Here is a 17,606-nt window from a genome sequence, read left to right on the forward strand (position 1 = left end):
ACCACCACTTAAATGGGTTCAGAGCTCGGGTTTAGAGCTTGAAGTGTAAGTCTATTATTTTTGAAAACTGAAATCATTAGAAAACAGTTAGTCCAACTATTTATTTGAAAAAATAATCAAACGTAAATAAAAACGAATAAAAAATAAATTAAAATTTAAACTTACTATTTTCGCTCGAGAACGTAACTGGGTAATCGCTTTTTTGCCTGACTCTCAAAAGTACCTAACGGAGTCATCAAGCTGTTGAAATTGTCTTTCGGGTGGTCACGGGTTCACGTTTTGACTTTAATTGGTGTGATGAAGTCGCCACCAATCATTTTTTGTTGGTTTCGATGAAGCTCGTTCAATCAACCGAAATATGCCAAGAGGGGGTGAATTGGCTTTTGAAGTTTAGGGAGTAAGGAGTAAAAAGATAGGAAAATTTGCACAATGATTTATAGTGGTTCAACTTTCTCAATGAAATCTACATCCATTACCTATACTCATCACTTAGGATTTTCCAAAAAATCCACTAATTTGTTCTTTCTTTTTCAAGGACAAAGAGATAACCTTTAGAAACTCCTCAGCTTTTCAAAGGATTAGCTATAACCAAAACCCCTTTACAAAGGAAAAGAATTGTAAATAAGAAAAACCTCTAAAAATGAATGTGTTTACGAATTAAAGCTCACAAAAACAAAAATATTTACAAGAGAAAGAAAATAAAAAATGAAAAGCTTTTCTCGTGTTTGAGTTTGGATAGGTTTAGTGACCTTCTTCAAGTGTCCTTGGGTTGTTTTTATAAGTTGGAATGAGTTACTAGTTGTTTATAGCCGTTGGGGATCAAAATTGTCGTTACCTACAAATTTTAAGGCACAAGGGATTGATCATTTTTTCAAATATTTCGACCGTTACACCAAAGGGATCGATCCTTTTCCTCGAGGAGTCGATCCTTTTGTCAAGGGATCGATCCAAAACTCATTATTATCCAAGGGATCGATCATTTTTCAAGGAGACCGATCCTTTGGTCAAAACGATCAATCTTTTTTCTAAGGGATTGATCCTTTGAGCCAGAGAAGATTGGAAACATGACTTTAAAGCGCGAAAATGATCGAGTATGTTTTGAAAAGGTTCGACTAAGTTTGAAAAAATTTAAAAAAATATTTTTAACTTTTATTTGGACTTTGAATTATTTTTGAAGACTTTGAATAAATTCAATTTAGTCCAAAAACATTTTGCCCTCATCTGCTATATCAAAATACAAGTTCTACAATCTCCACCTTTTTGATATAACAAAACCTTTGGAAAATGGTTTTTGGAAAAACTCTCCCTTAATAAAACATTTAATAAAAAAGAGAAATATTTTGGAAAATATTAAAGCTTCCCTTTTTCATTCTTCAAAATTGAATTTTTCAAACCTATACTTCTTTCCCTTTTTGTTATATAAAAATAATTCAAGCTTTAAGATTCTAAAATAACAATGGAGAGTAAGCAGTAATTTTAACATTAAAATCATTTGAAAGATCAAAGCTCTCCCTCAACAAATGCATTCCAAAAACACATTTTAGCTCAAAACACAGACACTTCAAAAAGTATTGAATTTCAATAAGAAGAACAAACAAGTTAGTAACACATGAAATTAAATATATTCAAGTCTAACTACCTTATGCAATATCATGAATAAAACATTATAGCTCATATGCATAAAGCATTTCAAAAATGTTATGCATTCAATATTGACATCAACTATTAGAGAGATATCATAGGCAATAAAGTCACATGCATAAACATTTAAATCAAAAATTAAAATTTGTAAAACAAAGAATTAAAACCAATTTTGACCAAAATTCATTATTATGAACAAACATTTATGAAAATATCAGTAGAACTTTAGAAAATGTTCATCACAACACTTTTTAACATACATGAGATAGAAAACATAAAATCATTTAAAATTAAAACTCATGTATGCTTACACCAAATGAGCAACCAATAATGTAAAATTAAAAACAATAAGAGTAGAGGTTACCCATTCCTTATATTGTGTGCCTAGAACATTTGAGTATCTTCACTTTCATTACTATTGCTCTCACACACCTACAAGAGACATTTATTTGGATTTTGGTATCCAAATTTCTTTGAATCCTTGAACATTAGTTTCAATTCCACTTATTCCCTTTAGAACCCATACTTGTCTAATTTTAAAACGCTTTCCTTTCTTTAAAGGACAAACATGTTCCAAATGACCATAAAAATTACAATGTTAGCATTTTGCCATTTTTAACATAATTCGTTGTTTTTAGAAATTAATTATTTTTCTTTTGTTAAACTTTAAAGCTTAACTTTTAAATCAATATTTTCTTTTTCTAAATCATTGATTTTGATTTTTGAAAGCTCTGAATCATTTTTCAAAGTTTCATTTTGTTTTTCTAAATCAATTTTTACTTTCAAAATCAAATAATTTTCAACTTTTAACTTTGAAACTAATTCCTTATATTTGGAATTCATGATCTCAAATTCCAAATACAACTCATCATAGACATCGTGTAACTCTTTAAATGAATAAGAATTTGAATAAAAAGAGTTAGAAGTTACCATTTAATCTTCTTGAGTGGCCATGAGACATAGGTTGGCTACTTCATCATCGGAGTCTTCTTTATCACTCCAAGCCGCCGCAAATGTCTTCTTTTTGCTTGATCTATTCTTCTTTAGGAGAAGATATTCATACTTGACATGTCCCGCCTTTGGCACTCAAATCACACCGGGAGACCTTTCTTATTGCTCGATTTATGCTTCTTGTCTTCTTTGGTTGTCATGAATCGTTTGAATTTCTTGAAGAACTTGGCCATTTCTTCTTCTTCATCCTCTTCTTCATCCTCTTCTTCACTTGAGGTGCTTTCATCTTGGGTAGAGGATTTCAAGGCAACACATTTTTTCTTGTTTCTTCTTTTCTTCTTGTTATTCCTTCTTTTCCATCATCTCATGAGTGAGAAGGGAGCCAACAAGCTCATCAAGCGATATAATTTTTAAGTTCTTCGCTTCAATGATCTCCATCTTCTTCGATTGCCAAGATTTTAGAAGAGAATATATCATCTTCTTAATAAGCTTCTCATTAAGGATGATCTCTCCATATACCTTAAGACCGTTGATAATCATAAAAAATCTATCCATCATAGCTTTGATTTCTTCATCCGATTTCATCTTGAAATTCTCATAGGTATGATTGAGAATATCGATTTTCATTTCCCTCACTTCATTAGTTCCTTCATGAGTGACTTGGAGCTTGTCCCAAATATCTTTGGCATTTGAACAAAATGAGACTCATCCATATTTATCCAGGTCTAATGCACAAAACAAAATATGCATGGCTTTAGCATTGAGTTGGAACTCTTTCTTCTCTCTTTCACTTTATTCCGCCATAGTTTTAGTTGAAGTAGAGTGACCCGTCAAGATAGAGTTCCAAGATTCTAGATCAGTAGCTTGAATGAAGAGCATCATCCTATTCTTCCAATAAACATAATTTGCTCCATTGAAATAGGGTGGCTTGTTAACCGATTAAGAATCTTCGATGCAGTAAGAGTCAGAGGTTGAAGACATCTTTATTTGTTTATTGAAAAAGTTGATAGAGCTCTTCTAGGATCTTCACAAGGTTGTTAAACTATTGATTGTGACCCCTCTGATACCAATTTTTAGGTTCGCTGATGTTCGTTTGATCAACTGAAATATGCCAAGAGGGGGTGAATTGGCTTTTTGAAGTTTAAGGAGTAAGGAGTAAAAAGATAGGAAAATTTGCACAATGATTTATAGTGGTTTAACTTCCTTAATGAAGTCTACATTCACTACCTAAGCTCCTAAATTAGGATTTTCCAACAAATCAACTAATTTGTTCTTTCTTTTTCAAGGACAAAGAGATAACCTTTACAAACTCCCTAGCTTTTCAAAGACTTAACTAGAACCAAAACCCCTTTACAAAGAAAAAATAATTGTAAACAATAAAACCTTTTAAAATAAATGTGTTTACAAATTAAATCTCACAAAAACACAAATATTTACCATAGAAAGAAAATAAAGAATGAAAAAAATTTCTCTTGTGTTTGATTGGTTGGATAGATGTTAGTATCATTCTTCAAGTGTCCTTGGGTTTTTTTATAAGTTGGAATGAGTTACTAGTTGTTAATAGCCGTTGGGGATCAAAATAGTCATCACTTGCAACTTTTAAGGCACAAGGGATCGATCATTTTACCAAAGGGATCGATTCTTTTTCAAATATTTTGACCGTTATTCCAAAGGGATTGATACTTTTTGGGAAGAGATCAATCCTTTTGTCAAGGGATCCATCCCAAACTCACTGTTGTCCAAGGGATCGATCCTTTGGTCAAAGGGATCGATCCTTTTGCTAAGCTATTGACCTTTGAGCCAGAGAAGCTTGGAAACATGACTTTAAAGCCGGAACAACCTGAAACTACCTAAAATGCTCGTCTCACCCCCCGTGAGCCCCGATCTACGCATGAAATAACCATGCAAAAGCCCTTTCGGCCTAGATCGAACCAAACAAACTCAGTTTTGTACCTTCGTTCTCAGTAATCGTAACCTTTCCACGACATTTTTTGCTTCACGATGATGTTGGCTCTTGCAAAAATCTAAGTGTTCTCTCTTTTCTCTCACTCTTCGATTTATGGTTTTTTCAAAAGCTTGTTGATTCCTCATCTCTTCTTCGTATGTCATTTTATAGGCGCATTTAGAGAAACAAATCCATTTTACTATGGCGACATTTTCATCCTGAGTCTTCAGGATTGATTTTATTTGATGGTTATTTCCTTCCTTGCTCCGATCTCCTTTAAAACGGGGACAAGTTGCTTTTGTGTTCTCTGTTGCTTTCCAATTTCTAAAATTTGGTTAATATGTTACCAATATTGTTTCAATTTGATTTGATTTTTGTTTGTTGCCATATTTATTTTTGGGGTTTCCTTATGGAGTCGATTGATTCTTTCCATTTTTTAGTGGCTTCTCGATGGTGCTTCTAGAATGTTCTTGGGATCATTTCTGGTTGTTGGATTGGGTCAGATCCAATGAAATAGATTTGGAGACACATGTCTCATATTTATAGGGTTTTAAAACCCTAGATTTCTTTTGATCTTAACCGTTGATTCTTAATCCAATCCTACGGTCTTGATGATTATGGCGCATGGCTTAATGTCAAAACTCTAATAAGCTCTTCTTTGCTGGGTTTGTTGGGTCAACTAACTTATCCCATCTTGGATCTTTGCTTGACTTGGACTAATTGGCCCGGTTGTTTGTTCACTAGGTCAGTTGAATTTACTACTGGGCTTCCCTAACTTAGATTTCTTGGACTCTGACTTTGGACACTTAGCCTGAAAATAAATACAATAATAATAATATTAACAATAAATAATAATATAATAAAAAATTCTTTTTAACCAAATATAATATTATATATATATATATATATTTTCAAAACCATATTATATATTTTCAAAATCATATATGTATATATATATATATATATATATATATATATATATATTGTATGTTTTCAAAACTATATTATATGTTTTTAAAATCATATTATATAATTTCAAAATAATACATTATGTACTACAGAATGGGCCCGGACGAAAATAGGTGTCTACATATAATATGTGAATAAATCCCTACTCGATGGGACATGAAGTGAAGCACCAGTATCAATCACTCAACTAGTCTTGTCACGTTTTAGGTTAACCAAATTCTCATCACAAATAACCAACTTATCGTCACGAGTAAATGTGGCAACACGCTCAGATTTTCATCATCCTTTCAATCGTGTTTATCACCACTGTTTTTGTTCTCTTTCTTTCACTTGAAGCAATATTTCTTGATATGACCTTTCTTACCACAATGATGAAACTCAAGATTCTTGTATCTCGATCTTGACTTGCTTCGGCTTTTATCTCTAACCTTGTCATCTTTGACTCTATTTCTCCCCCCTGTTCTCGGTAACCAACACCTCGGACTGTGATGTAGAACATTGAGACCTTCTTCTAACCTCTTCATTCAACATACCTCTCTTAGCCAAATCCAAAGTAATAATACCCTGTGGAGCATAATTAATGAGTGAGATCCGAAAAGTCTCTCAAGAGTCTGGTAGAGTAGCAAGCAACCAAAGCCCTAAAATCTCATCATCAAATTTGACATCAAAACTAAGCAGCTGATTCATCATACTCTGAAATTCACTAACATGGTCAACTGTAGACATTCCTTCTATGTATTTTAATGCCATCATTTTCTTTAGCAAAAACTACATTTTATTGTCCGACCTCGAAGCATACGAGCTTTCAAGCTTTTCCCTTAATGTGCGAGCATTATGAAGCTCCTCTCTCAAACCACGAATGGACATCCAATCGAAGAGTTGATCACTATTGCACCAAAGCTTCAAAAATTGTTTTCTCCCCCTTTGTTTCTCACGTATGAAGCTCCTCTCTCTCACAAATCAAAAATGATTTTGTTTTGCTACCCACACCACTTTTTACACAAAAGCCAAAAGACAAAAATAATAAATGCATGGCTTTTTAAAAGTTGCAACCCATTTTTAGTTGCACTCCATTTTAAGTCGCAACATTTTTTTAAAGTTGCGCCCCATATTAAGTCGCAACCTATTTTTAAAGTTGTAACCCATTTTCTGGTGATGGGTTTCCCAAATAGTGAGACTCACACCCAACAAGTTCGGCAAGCTACACGAAATAACTGGTACTTTAAGAATGAATCTGATACTATAGACTGCACCTTTTAGATTGATCACCAACATAAACAACAAGGTGGCCTTTGTTTATTTCTGGACTTCTGTCATTTTCAAATAAATTCTTTTTGTTAATTCGATTTGGATTAAACCAAGTTAAACATTATATATAAATTATGATAGAAAATGTAAAAGTTTTAAGTTAAAAATATTATAATATCCAAATACATTTAATGTTCAAGGCACATCGATTAAACCTGAAAATAGACATTAACAGTCAATCACAAGTGATAACTTTTACAGTATCTGGTCGATTTATCTGGTCGTAGGAGTAGATTCACATATAAGGTTACACTGCACCAATTGTGTTGTTTTCTTTGGTTTTAAAGTGGCAGTTAGAGGTTGTGTTGACAATCCTATTGACATTTACATGATATATTTTTTTTACCTCCATCTAAGATTAAGTTTTTTAACGAGGCCTACGTATGTGTCTGTTACATAATACAAAACACCATTTCCAAAACAATTCTGCAGAAAAAGAAAAAGAAAAACCCATTTTCGGAAAAAAAGTATTATTTATAAATTGATATTTGTGTTGCGTGTGAATAATTATTTATAAATTGATATATGCGATGTTGCGTGTTAATGATTACACGTAATATTGTATATGAACAGTTATTTGTAAATTAATATCTGTGATGTTGCATGCGAACGATTACATGAATTAATATTTTAGGATTTGATATTTCTAATATTGTGTTTGAACGATTACATAATTGATATATATATCCATGTAGACAGTCACTTATGAATGATTATATAATGAAGAAGTATTAATAATAAATTTATATTTTACGCATTTTATATTGAATTAGACATAATAATATATAAATATGATATTTGTTAATTGGCTATAATACACATTCATTAAGTCTCGACTTTAATCAACACATTTTCTTTCAAAACAAAAAATATGTTAATTTGTAAAATTTGTTACAATAACTATGATTGTGAGTTAAGATTTAATCGAAAATAAATATTATTATTACTACATTATTAATATAAAATAAAATTTAATTGAAAAACTTTTACATTAATATATAATAATGATATCAATTTAGGTAAGAATTAAAAAATAAATAAAATTCGAAACTAATTACGTCGTGACTTTATAACGATAATCATAGAAAAACTTTAAGATTTTACATGAAAAAATAAAATAAAAGTTATATTTTTCCTCTAATATGACCCTCATATTAATTTTTTCTCTTGATTTACCCTTTAAATTAGAAAATAAACGTGACGTGGCCCTTTAATTATTTTTTTTTCTTTTGTTAATTATTATAGTGTTGACGTAACATTTTACGATAGCAGATGATATGATTGATGGGCTAATTTTTTTTTGTTCAATAGTTAAATTAGATTTTTTTAAGTTGAAGTGTTTATTTAAATTTTTAAAAGATAAATGTTATTTTAAATTTTAAATATAAAATATTCAAATATTCAAAAAGTTGAATATAAAAATAAAAATAAAAATATTAAAAAAATAATCTGTACAAGTATTGATAAGACGAAACAACAAATTGATTAATTTCTTTTGATTTGATAGTTTAATTGAGTGTCATTTGTACCTTTGACAGTTTTAGTTTTAATATTTTGAGCTATTCTTTTCTTCCTACTATTAGTTGATTTACCTAGTTGTAAATTTATATGTACAAAGGGGAATTTTAACAAGACTTTCAATATTTATCAAAAAAAAGTAATATATATATACATATTACATGTATATATATTACGTATAATATTTTTTTTAAATATCATTTACTTTTTAATAATTTATAAATAATTATTTTATAACATATTATATATATAATAATTTTTTTAAAAATTTTGTTAATAGTCTTAATATATTTAATATGTATATTTAATTTTTTTAATAATTTAATTTTTATTTTTAATAATTTTTATATTTAATTTTTAAATATTTGATTACTTTTATATTTATAATTTAAAATAATTTTTATTTTTTAAATTAAATAAGCCTTCTACTTTAAAAAAAATTAGTTTAGCCCTCGAATAAAATTAAAAATATCAATTTAACTCATCTGTTATGTCATCAATTATAGTGGACAATCATATTAGCACTGTGGACCACCACGTCAGCATTATAACGATTAACGACAAAAAATATTGATTAAAATATCACATTAAATTTATTTTTTGAGTTAAAAAATTACTTTAAAAGAAAAATAATATGATCACCATATTGATTTTTCTTTAAAAAATGTACAGGAGTCTAATGGCTTCTTACTTTAAAAAAAAAACTAACGGCTTAATGATTAAAGAAACAATTTCAAAAGATTATGTGAATAAATTAAAACAATTACACTTCAAGGACCAGAATTAAAAGTTTAGCCACTAAGCCTATAAAGTACTGTAGAGTACTACTTCTGCTCACCCATGAAAGAGTTTACTTGAAAAATAACATCTTTACCAAACCCACACAGTCGTTGATTATTTTGCCGCAGGGGATACATCCGAGACACAGAAGACACTAAGCTCAAAGGGAATCTTAAAATGGGTGCCTTCACAGTTTCCCTGATGAAGAAACGTTTGTAATCGGAGTTTTCTGGTAACAAAGCATTCAACGATTTAGTCTAATTTGCATGTTATATAGGAATGTTGAGAGTACATAGTTTTATACTAATGAAACCCTTGTTCTTTGAATTTGAAATATGTTAAACGAGAAATCGCTATCCTTTATTTTGATGGGCGATTGATGTATAGTTAAGGAAATATGTACAATCTCAGTTTCTAAACAAGTGAGCTACTCGTCATTTTTCCTTTATGATAGATAACTTCATCAAGAATATCTGTGTAAATTTAGTAAACAGATGGTGAACTAAACAGCTGAGTTCTCTTCCTGCTATGGAAGCTATTTAATTGTTCCTGCATCAAGCGTTTGTTAGCTTTAATAGTCAGATTCTATGAAGAAAAAGTCATTCAACGAAGGTTACATGGGTTGATGAAATATCTGAAATGAAATTCTAGAATTGTGGAACCCTTTGTAGCTTGTGTATGTCTACTAATCACAGGAGTTCCAGTTGACTATTTGGAGCCAGGCACAATAGATTTCACAATTCATCTGGCTATTACTGCACTCATTTATCTTGCATCGAACGGAGGTTTAGCTTATGTTAGTGCCTAGAAAATTCTTTCTTGAACTCAAGGTTTTATTTTATATTGCTTGATATCACTTTAAAATTCCTATGGGGATTTTACTTTACGGATTTACAAAGTTATGTATTGCCTACAATCTCCTGGTACTGACCACGGCCTTTCTTGGACGTCTGAATGATGCCTGCTTATTAATAATGGATTTCTTTTAGAATTATTCGAACATCACGGAAATGCGGTGCAAAGCATGACGGTCCATTGGTTTTGGCTTGAAGATGCTCTTGCTGCCTTCTTCTTTGATGACTCTATCAAAGGCATAAACCACTGTTAGCAGTATTAGTTTTCATTCACTTTAATTAGTTTCTAATTTAAGGTTTTCAAAAATTAATTTCATGTTCATAATTAAGTCCATGAATACCTAAAACTTTATTCCGAAGCCTTAATCGAGTTAAAAAAATCCTTTGTGATTTTCATTGAGGGAATGTTTGACAATTGGCACATTGCATGGCTCGAAAAATTAATGCAGATTCTTCCTTCACTGTCCTATAAACGCCGTTCTCACTTAGTATCCTACCACAAGTTTCTTCTTTCTTCACTTTTGTATTCAATTTCCCCTGACCATGGGTTACAAGAGGCACCCGAAGAAGAGAAATGTTGATCCTTCTTCTCGTGAGATGATGTATAATAAAAGCAGGGAAAGCATTCTCAAGAAGGCCGCTGAATTATGTAATTTTGATAATACCGATGTTGGCCTTCTGATGTTTTCTCCTACAGGTGAATTGACCAGCTATGCTAACAAGGGAAGGTTGGTGAAGAATATCAAATTGATGCCACTGTTATTTATGTTCTTTCCATGATGTTTCGCTAAACTTTTTGTTATGCCTTTTACAGGGTTGAGGATATGTTTCTTCGTTATATTGAACAGCGTGATGATTCTGATGGGTGTGTTTTGTTAAACTTCTCTATTTTTGTTTCAGAAAAGATTTCTCGAATAGCTAAGCTAAAGGATCTTTTTCCTTGTATGTGTATCTGCCTTGTTCATCCCCAAAATATGCTCTTTATGTCAGGCCTCTCGAAAATGAAGAGGTAGTCTATCTGTCTTTATTAGTATTCTTTCCTTTGCCTCCTTTGTTGAGATCATTTTTGTCTTCATAACACTTTGTTGCCTGTGCTTACAGTTCTTATGCCAAGGCCTGAAGCATTTGAAGTTCGAAGCTGAAATGATGGAAAGAATGGATCGGTGTGATGTCCTCTCTCTCTCTCTCTCTCTCTTTCTCTCCAAATATGCACATTTCCATGCTAACACACACAGGCACAAGATGTTTATGCTTGTTTTTAATTTCTTGCTTTCTTTCTCACAAAACATTCTTTTCTTATTTTATCCTATGAACGGTTTATCGGTTGCTAATGCAATGCATATTCAGCGTGGAGGTAAACAAAACTCTGTATAGCTTGCTGCTCTTTACCTAACGATGATAGTTAGATAACACTCTGATCTTGTCCTGTTTTAATTTCGTAGGCTCTTGAGAGTAGACTCAATGAACTCAACAGGCTAAAATACATAGCTGAAGAGAAGATGAGGTCATTGTTTTTCATTTTCCATTGTCCTTTTTCTTCATAATTTTGATCATTTTCGACAAGTTTATAGCTGGTTTGGGACAACTCGGGATGGTTTGACAAACATACTTTATTCTGCTTTGTAATGATTAAAACAAAGCAGGTTTTATAAACCAGATGCGTCAAAGATCCACTCAGAGGCTGAAGCTCATTACCACCAGCAATTTCTTACCAATGCACTTCGAAAAATTGAAAAGCTGAAAGTGAGTTAATTTTCACTCGATTTTTTCGGCTGATATAATGGAAGTTCAACAACATCACCTATGTTTCTTCTTTTCACAGATGGCGAAGCTGCTCGAGGAAGAGGCTTCACCTCCGAACCGCACTTGTGACGGAGCTTCAACATCAAGCGGAGTTGGCAGTTCTTAAGAGGTTCAATGGCTGTAAAAGCTTTTTTATGGGTTTTAGAATCACAAAATAAGCCGTTAGCAGTTCCGGCCATTAGGCAAGCAGTTGTTTCCTTTCTTAGTAGTGGCAAGCCTTAAAGCTTAAGCCTCTTTATCCTTAGAATTTCATTAAATGTACTGAAAAAATACACCGTTCACAACTCCGGCGACTAGTGGACTCCTTGTCTCAAGTTTCGAACTTGAAAAATGGCAAGTTTTATAGTTAGTTTACTTGTGGTTTTCCATACACATCCGGTTACAATACAATGAGGCTGGCAAGCTGTTGAAAGATGCCCTTTTTTGCACACAATAAACTGCGGTTTCGAATAGGGAAAGAAAGAAAAGGTTTTAAATACTGAAATTTGAATTCTAAACACCCTTTACTGGTGTCGAATGTGGACGGTTACATAAATTAATATATATATATGATATCGTATTTGGACGGTTATATAAATATTTATGCTGTTGTGCGGGAAAGATTACATGAATTAGTAACAGCTACATACGGATAATTATATGAAATTAATATTTAAAGCGGGGCACAAGTCGCATGGTAAAAGGTATAGGATTTTGGCTTTTGCACATGTTTTGAGTAACTGAATTTTTCTTAAGCAAATTTGTCGATGGTGACTGAGTTTTGGTGTTGTATGAGTCTATCGGTGGATGAAGACGACATCCTTGAAATGTGGGGTGTTCTACTGTTGTACCACTACTGTACACCGTCTCAACTTTGTAACTACGAGTATGGCAAGTTTTATTTTATATGATTTTCTATCCACACCTGATTGTTTATACTTTTTTTTTGTCATCCCTAAATTAAATGATATCAAAATTTTCTTCCAAGTTGTTTTGACAATAATATTATCTGAAGTAAATTTGATTGATTTGTGGACAATTAACATTTACAATATCACACGTGTAGAGTTACATAAATTAACATACTGTAAAATCACTTATGGATAATTACATGACTCAATAGTGTAAGCACAATGTGTTTTATACAGATGAAATTCTGGTAGTGTTCCGGGTGATTATACAAAAGCCATCTTAAGATGGGTGGGTTTGGTTTAGGGGTCACAAGCTGGATGGATAATGGAGAAAGAGAACAAAATTCCAATATTTTCACCATATATGGAAATCATAAGCCAAGCAAAATACCATAACCACTGATTATCAACAAAACTAGTACTAATGAACCCTAGAGATTGAAAAACGTAACAAAAATTCCAAGATAATATGATTATACTCTTGGAGCAAAATGGGTAGTAAAATGGATTATATTTTCTTTGAAACACACCGTATTAAAAATATCAAAGCGGGTGACTCGATCCGGTCCAATGTATCACATTAGGGTCACCGGAGCAATCCATAGTAAAAATCCGGAGAAATTTAAAATTTTCTTAAACCATTTAAAAATTGTAAAGTAATTTATAAATAAATTGTACAAGTTCATAAAACATTTATCAATCAAAACAGAATTCAAATATACATTGCATCAAAGTAAGTTACATACTCAATATAAAAATAAATATGACCTACATGCCCCCTAATTATAAGGGTATCATATTCTACAAGCAACGTCGAAAGAACTCTCATATTGATGTCGATACTGCACAATATCGATTCTTTAACCTGAAATGGTGAGTAACAGAGTGAGCTTTGGGAATACTCATTAGTACAATACTACCAAAAGATGCTGAAGGTCAGCAAATATATGGTACAACATGACGACTCCCTTAGTTATTAGGCATAAACAAGTCATGGTAATGAGTTGAGGTTTCACTAATTAATTATTCAAGTAACAATCAGAAAGCTTACAATTTAGAGGGGACGATAAGAGAGACAGAGCTAGAAGATAGAGTTGAAGAGTCTAGTGTGTTCCAATAAAACCAGAAATAGTAGTTTATTTCATTAAAACAGATTTTTAAAAACACAGTAATACCCTCCAACCAAACACTCTATATGCAGTTCCCTTGAACTGCATCCATAAGGGCTTACCCTATATCCATTGGGCATAGGAGCCAACCTAAGGGAATTACCTTGGGTCCACAAGGACTTACCTAGCCGAAGCATAAGAGCCACCTAAAGGGAGTTCCCTCATGTTCATAAGGACTTACCCTAAACACAAAGCAAAGGAGCCACCCTAAGGGAGTGTCTTAGGGTCCATAAGATCTTACCACTAGGCCTATTAGGCCTAAGAACCCACCCTAGGGTCACCTTAGGTCCATAAGAATTTACCAGCCTGATTGGGGCTGAACCTGCAGAACTCCATTTCACATCCCATAAGTACCCTAGTAAAACAGTTTTAGATAGTTTCAGTAAAATTAAAATCAGATGCCAAATGTATCTTGTATCAGAAACCAGAGGTCAGAATCTACAGATAAAAACATGTTTTATTTCAAATATTAGAGTATACTTTTAAAATTAGAGAAAATACTTATGTGCATGAGGAACACACTAGAGGATTCAAATATCTTTCTGGAGGCGCTTGGAAGTTATCAGGAAGGGAAACATGAAACTTCTGTGAATTGATCAGATTTCAGAAACAATATCCCTATTAAAAGGGTTTAACTATTAACCATTTATGATTCCAAGTGCATCAGAAATGTATTCAGGAACCTTACACTAGAGTTATTTGAGATTTCAGATAAATATAGGAGTGATTCCATTGTTCAGGCAATCAGGGGAATTTCGGACATTTATATTCCTGAAAAATTCATAGTAATTTAATCCCATAAAGGTAAAACGACGATTTACGTATTCAAGATTTATATTGAATTATCAGGATTATGGGTTAAACAATTTAAACAGATACATTCATTGCAAAACTCATTAATCATTTAGATTGATATTCTTCAAAATATTCACTTCTTAATATTGATTGCGCTAGTTGAACTAATCACCATCTAGTCTCCATAGATACGGATCTTGAGGGGACGAACATGTATTCCTATGATATTTTTTTGTATTGCAATTGTACCCAAAATGATTGACTCGCCTGGGTCATACTTCAAACCTCAAGGGGTGGTACAACACTTAGATTTATCGGTGTTTCTAGAATTATCCAAAGGTATCCACTTATTATAGGTCATGAGGGGATTTAGGTTATTCACTACTCGAGGTTATCCTTGACATTTCAAAGTTTCAGGATAAATTGGTCGTTTCAACAATTCAGATACATCTAACACTTCCACTTAATTCATGCTTTTCGTATGATATAGTCATTTCGAATAATTCAAATGTACAAAGTACTTTCGATAATTTACTCTCCAGGTGTACGCTCATGAAGCATAAATTATAGGTCATTTTTCTATTTCAATGATAATTTAGTCATTTCACTTAATTATGTCACATATACTATTTCTGGTAATTTAGTCTTATGGAGTTATTCAAGAATCAGAATTCTAAGCCTTTTACCATCTCATAAGTTTTAATCGATTATAAGAGTTTTCCAAGCAAAATAAGCATTTAATATGTGAATTAGTAGTTTTATCAGGTCGATTATAGCTTCTAGGGTTATTTTTAGTTTGAGACACTCTTTGTCTTTATACAACACAAGGGTAATTTCATAATTTCTTATTCAAACATCAAGTATTTTCGGTATTTAACTTTGACAAAAATAACTAGAATTAACAAATTCTCAGGTTGATTAATCACTAAAATTGAATTTATTTATCTTCGGCCTTCCAATTTCTTATATGGGTCATCCGAGTCTTATCTAGTTTACTAACTTTATATTGTATTCAGTTCAAGACCAGTAGTAATTAAATATACATAATTTACGAGTCATTAATTCATGCAATAACCAATATTAACATATTTCGTAAAGCATGCAAAAAGTAATAATATATTACCTCGTTTTTCATGCCACGTCGATCGACCATTTAGTCTTCATTCGATCACTCTCAAACTTGAATTTAATATTCCATAATATCTCAGATACATAGCAAAACAAATTACGTTAGAAACAAAACTTAATCGGGAATACGATTCGAATCGAAAAATAAACGCTGAAAATAACTTATCGGATTCAAATTTGACGAAATAAACTTTGGATTTAGACTCAGGACATCAAAAAATATAAAATATAATTTTTAAAAAATGATTTTTTGATCAACGTCAAAGTCAACTCTGATCAAAATCAAAAGATTATATCAGCGTGAGTTAAATCGGTGCAAGTTGACTAGATTCGTTTGATCCAGTTCAAAACAGATCGGTTCTGTCTAAGGCAGCCTGGTTCGATTTCATTATTGTGTATAATCAGACCAGTTCAAAGGTTTTTCTGTGCCAACCGAGAAGCCCACGGTCCCAGGCGGCGCGTGGAGGCACATGTAACAACGACGGAGGCTATTGAAGTTGACTGATCACTCCCTGAGTATTCCCTCAACACAAACTCAAATCAGTCCAAATATTCAGCCAAAGCACGATGAAAACAACCAAAAAAGTAATTCGAAGCTTACCCACGACGGTCAATAATGGATTTGACTACGAGGCCACAGGGAGGAGCAAAATTGGTTGGGTTCTAACCGAAACTAGACCAAGAGTCCAACAGTGACGGCGGTGTAACGAAACAACGTCGGGATCAACGAAATCCGCAAAAATCGAGGTTACCCGTGAGTTTTCGTTGAAGCTTCAAATGTCGATTCACGCTTAACGACGTCGATTTACAGCGAGGGTTTAAAGGGGTTTAAAACACGAGTCGACGACAAACACATTGGTGGTGACGGTGTACGTCACGACGGCCAAACAACGACGGTGGATCGATGGTTGGTGATGGAATCAAAATAAAATTTGGGGTTAATTATTGATTTAAAACATTTCTATAGGTTCCCATGTTGTTTTCTATAGGACACGTTTTCAAATCGTGTTAACTACTTTTTTCAAAAAAAAATCTTTGCAGACAAGGAAGGGGAAAATCCCGAGCTAGGTTTCTGAACTTTTAGGGTTTTCAAAAACGGGCCTTAAATCTTACGAATAGGACCCCAAAATAATGTAAATAAAACTAAATTAAAATCCAAATTAAATTGGGGTGTTACATTCTTCATCACTTAATATCATCAGTCATCACCACACAGAAATTCCTCTCCTTGGCCGAAACCAACTGCTCAGAACCAAAAACCATGTGAACAAAGCATGGTCTGCCCCCACGGGGGAGTTAATCAGTACCTGCAAAAGCTGCTGCCGATTCAACCTTCCCAGCCCATCAAAGCAGCCATTAACATGTTGAGTCGATGAGAAACTGGGAGTGATGGGCATAGATTGGAGAGTGGAGACTTGTAACTGCAAGAACCGCATGTACTTGGATTCCTGTGTGGGTGTCCATCTTCTTAGCCCACAGCATTTGCTTTTGCTTTTGGAGACAACGGGCCTTCTCGCCGAGCTTTTGCCTACGCTTTTGGGTGAGCTCGCTGTTCAAGATGATAGGTCGAGGAGCATTGAAGTTTGAACGTTTGAGTTAGGGAGTTGATGCGGTGGACGCCAGGGACATGTACAGAGGGGAAGATGCTGTTTGATTCGGGTATCAGAGGAGTAACAGGAGAGGTCAAGGTCAAGGAATTGAGGTGCTAAACCAGCCTGGGTTATAGGGTAACGAGATCGTTGATGATGATGCTGTCGAACTCGGTGACAGTGTAAGCTAAAGGCAAAGGATGGTGAGAGTGAGAGAGTTATGCTGTTGAACTCGGTGACTGTGTAAGCCGAAGGCAAAGGATTGT

The 17,606-nt window shown here is 33.0% G+C and overlaps 1 protein-coding gene and 1 long non-coding RNA gene across 3 annotated transcripts; one reads left to right on the plus strand and one right to left on the minus strand.

Moving 5' to 3' along the window:
- The first annotated feature begins 9,957 nt into the window (after positions 1-9,957).
- Positions 9,958-12,135, plus strand: LOC120151481 (agamous-like MADS-box protein AGL66). 2 transcript variants are annotated; one of them, XM_039163912.1, is made up of 8 exons: positions 9,958-10,694; positions 10,781-10,831; positions 10,957-10,975; positions 11,068-11,129; positions 11,314-11,320; positions 11,409-11,470; positions 11,610-11,709; positions 11,789-12,135. In XM_039163912.1, exons 1-8 carry the CDS (start codon positions 10,510-10,512, stop codon positions 11,873-11,875), a joined length of 573 nt encoding a protein of 190 aa, XP_039019843.1. In that variant the 5' UTR covers positions 9,958-10,509; the 3' UTR covers positions 11,876-12,135. The 2 variants fall into 2 exon arrangements, with proteins under 2 accessions (XP_039019843.1, XP_039019844.1); XM_039163913.1 differs by having other exon boundaries at positions 9,959-10,694; positions 11,792-12,135.
- Positions 12,136-13,423: 1,288 nt separating this feature from the next.
- On the minus strand, positions 13,424-16,785 carry LOC120151482. Its single transcript, XR_005518616.1, has 3 exons — positions 16,353-16,785; positions 15,747-16,263; positions 13,424-13,524 (listed from the first exon to the last, which is right to left on the minus strand). It is a non-coding gene; the product is annotated as an uncharacterized LOC120151482 (long non-coding RNA).
- Positions 16,786-17,606: the final 821 nt, after the last annotated feature.

This window comes from Hibiscus syriacus, unplaced genomic scaffold (genome assembly GCF_006381635.1).
Source record: "Hibiscus syriacus cultivar Baekdansim isolate YM2019G1 unplaced genomic scaffold, ASM638163v2 tig00111059_pilon, whole genome shotgun sequence".
Taxonomy (NCBI): domain Eukaryota; kingdom Viridiplantae; phylum Streptophyta; class Magnoliopsida; order Malvales; family Malvaceae; genus Hibiscus; species Hibiscus syriacus.

Excerpts from the sequence above, each read along its gene's own strand:
- LOC120151481 (XM_039163912.1), top strand. The coding sequence starts at position 10,510 with ATGGGTTACAAGAGGCACCCGAAGAAGAGAAATGTTGATCCTTCTTCT. Across the intron at positions 10,695-10,780 it reads AGCTATGCTAACAAGGGAAG|GGTTGAGGATATGTTTCTTC; the intron begins GTTGGTGAAGAA and ends TGCCTTTTACAG. Across the intron at positions 11,471-11,609 it reads ATAGCTGAAGAGAAGATGAG|GTTTTATAAACCAGATGCGT; the intron begins GTCATTGTTTTT and ends AAAACAAAGCAG.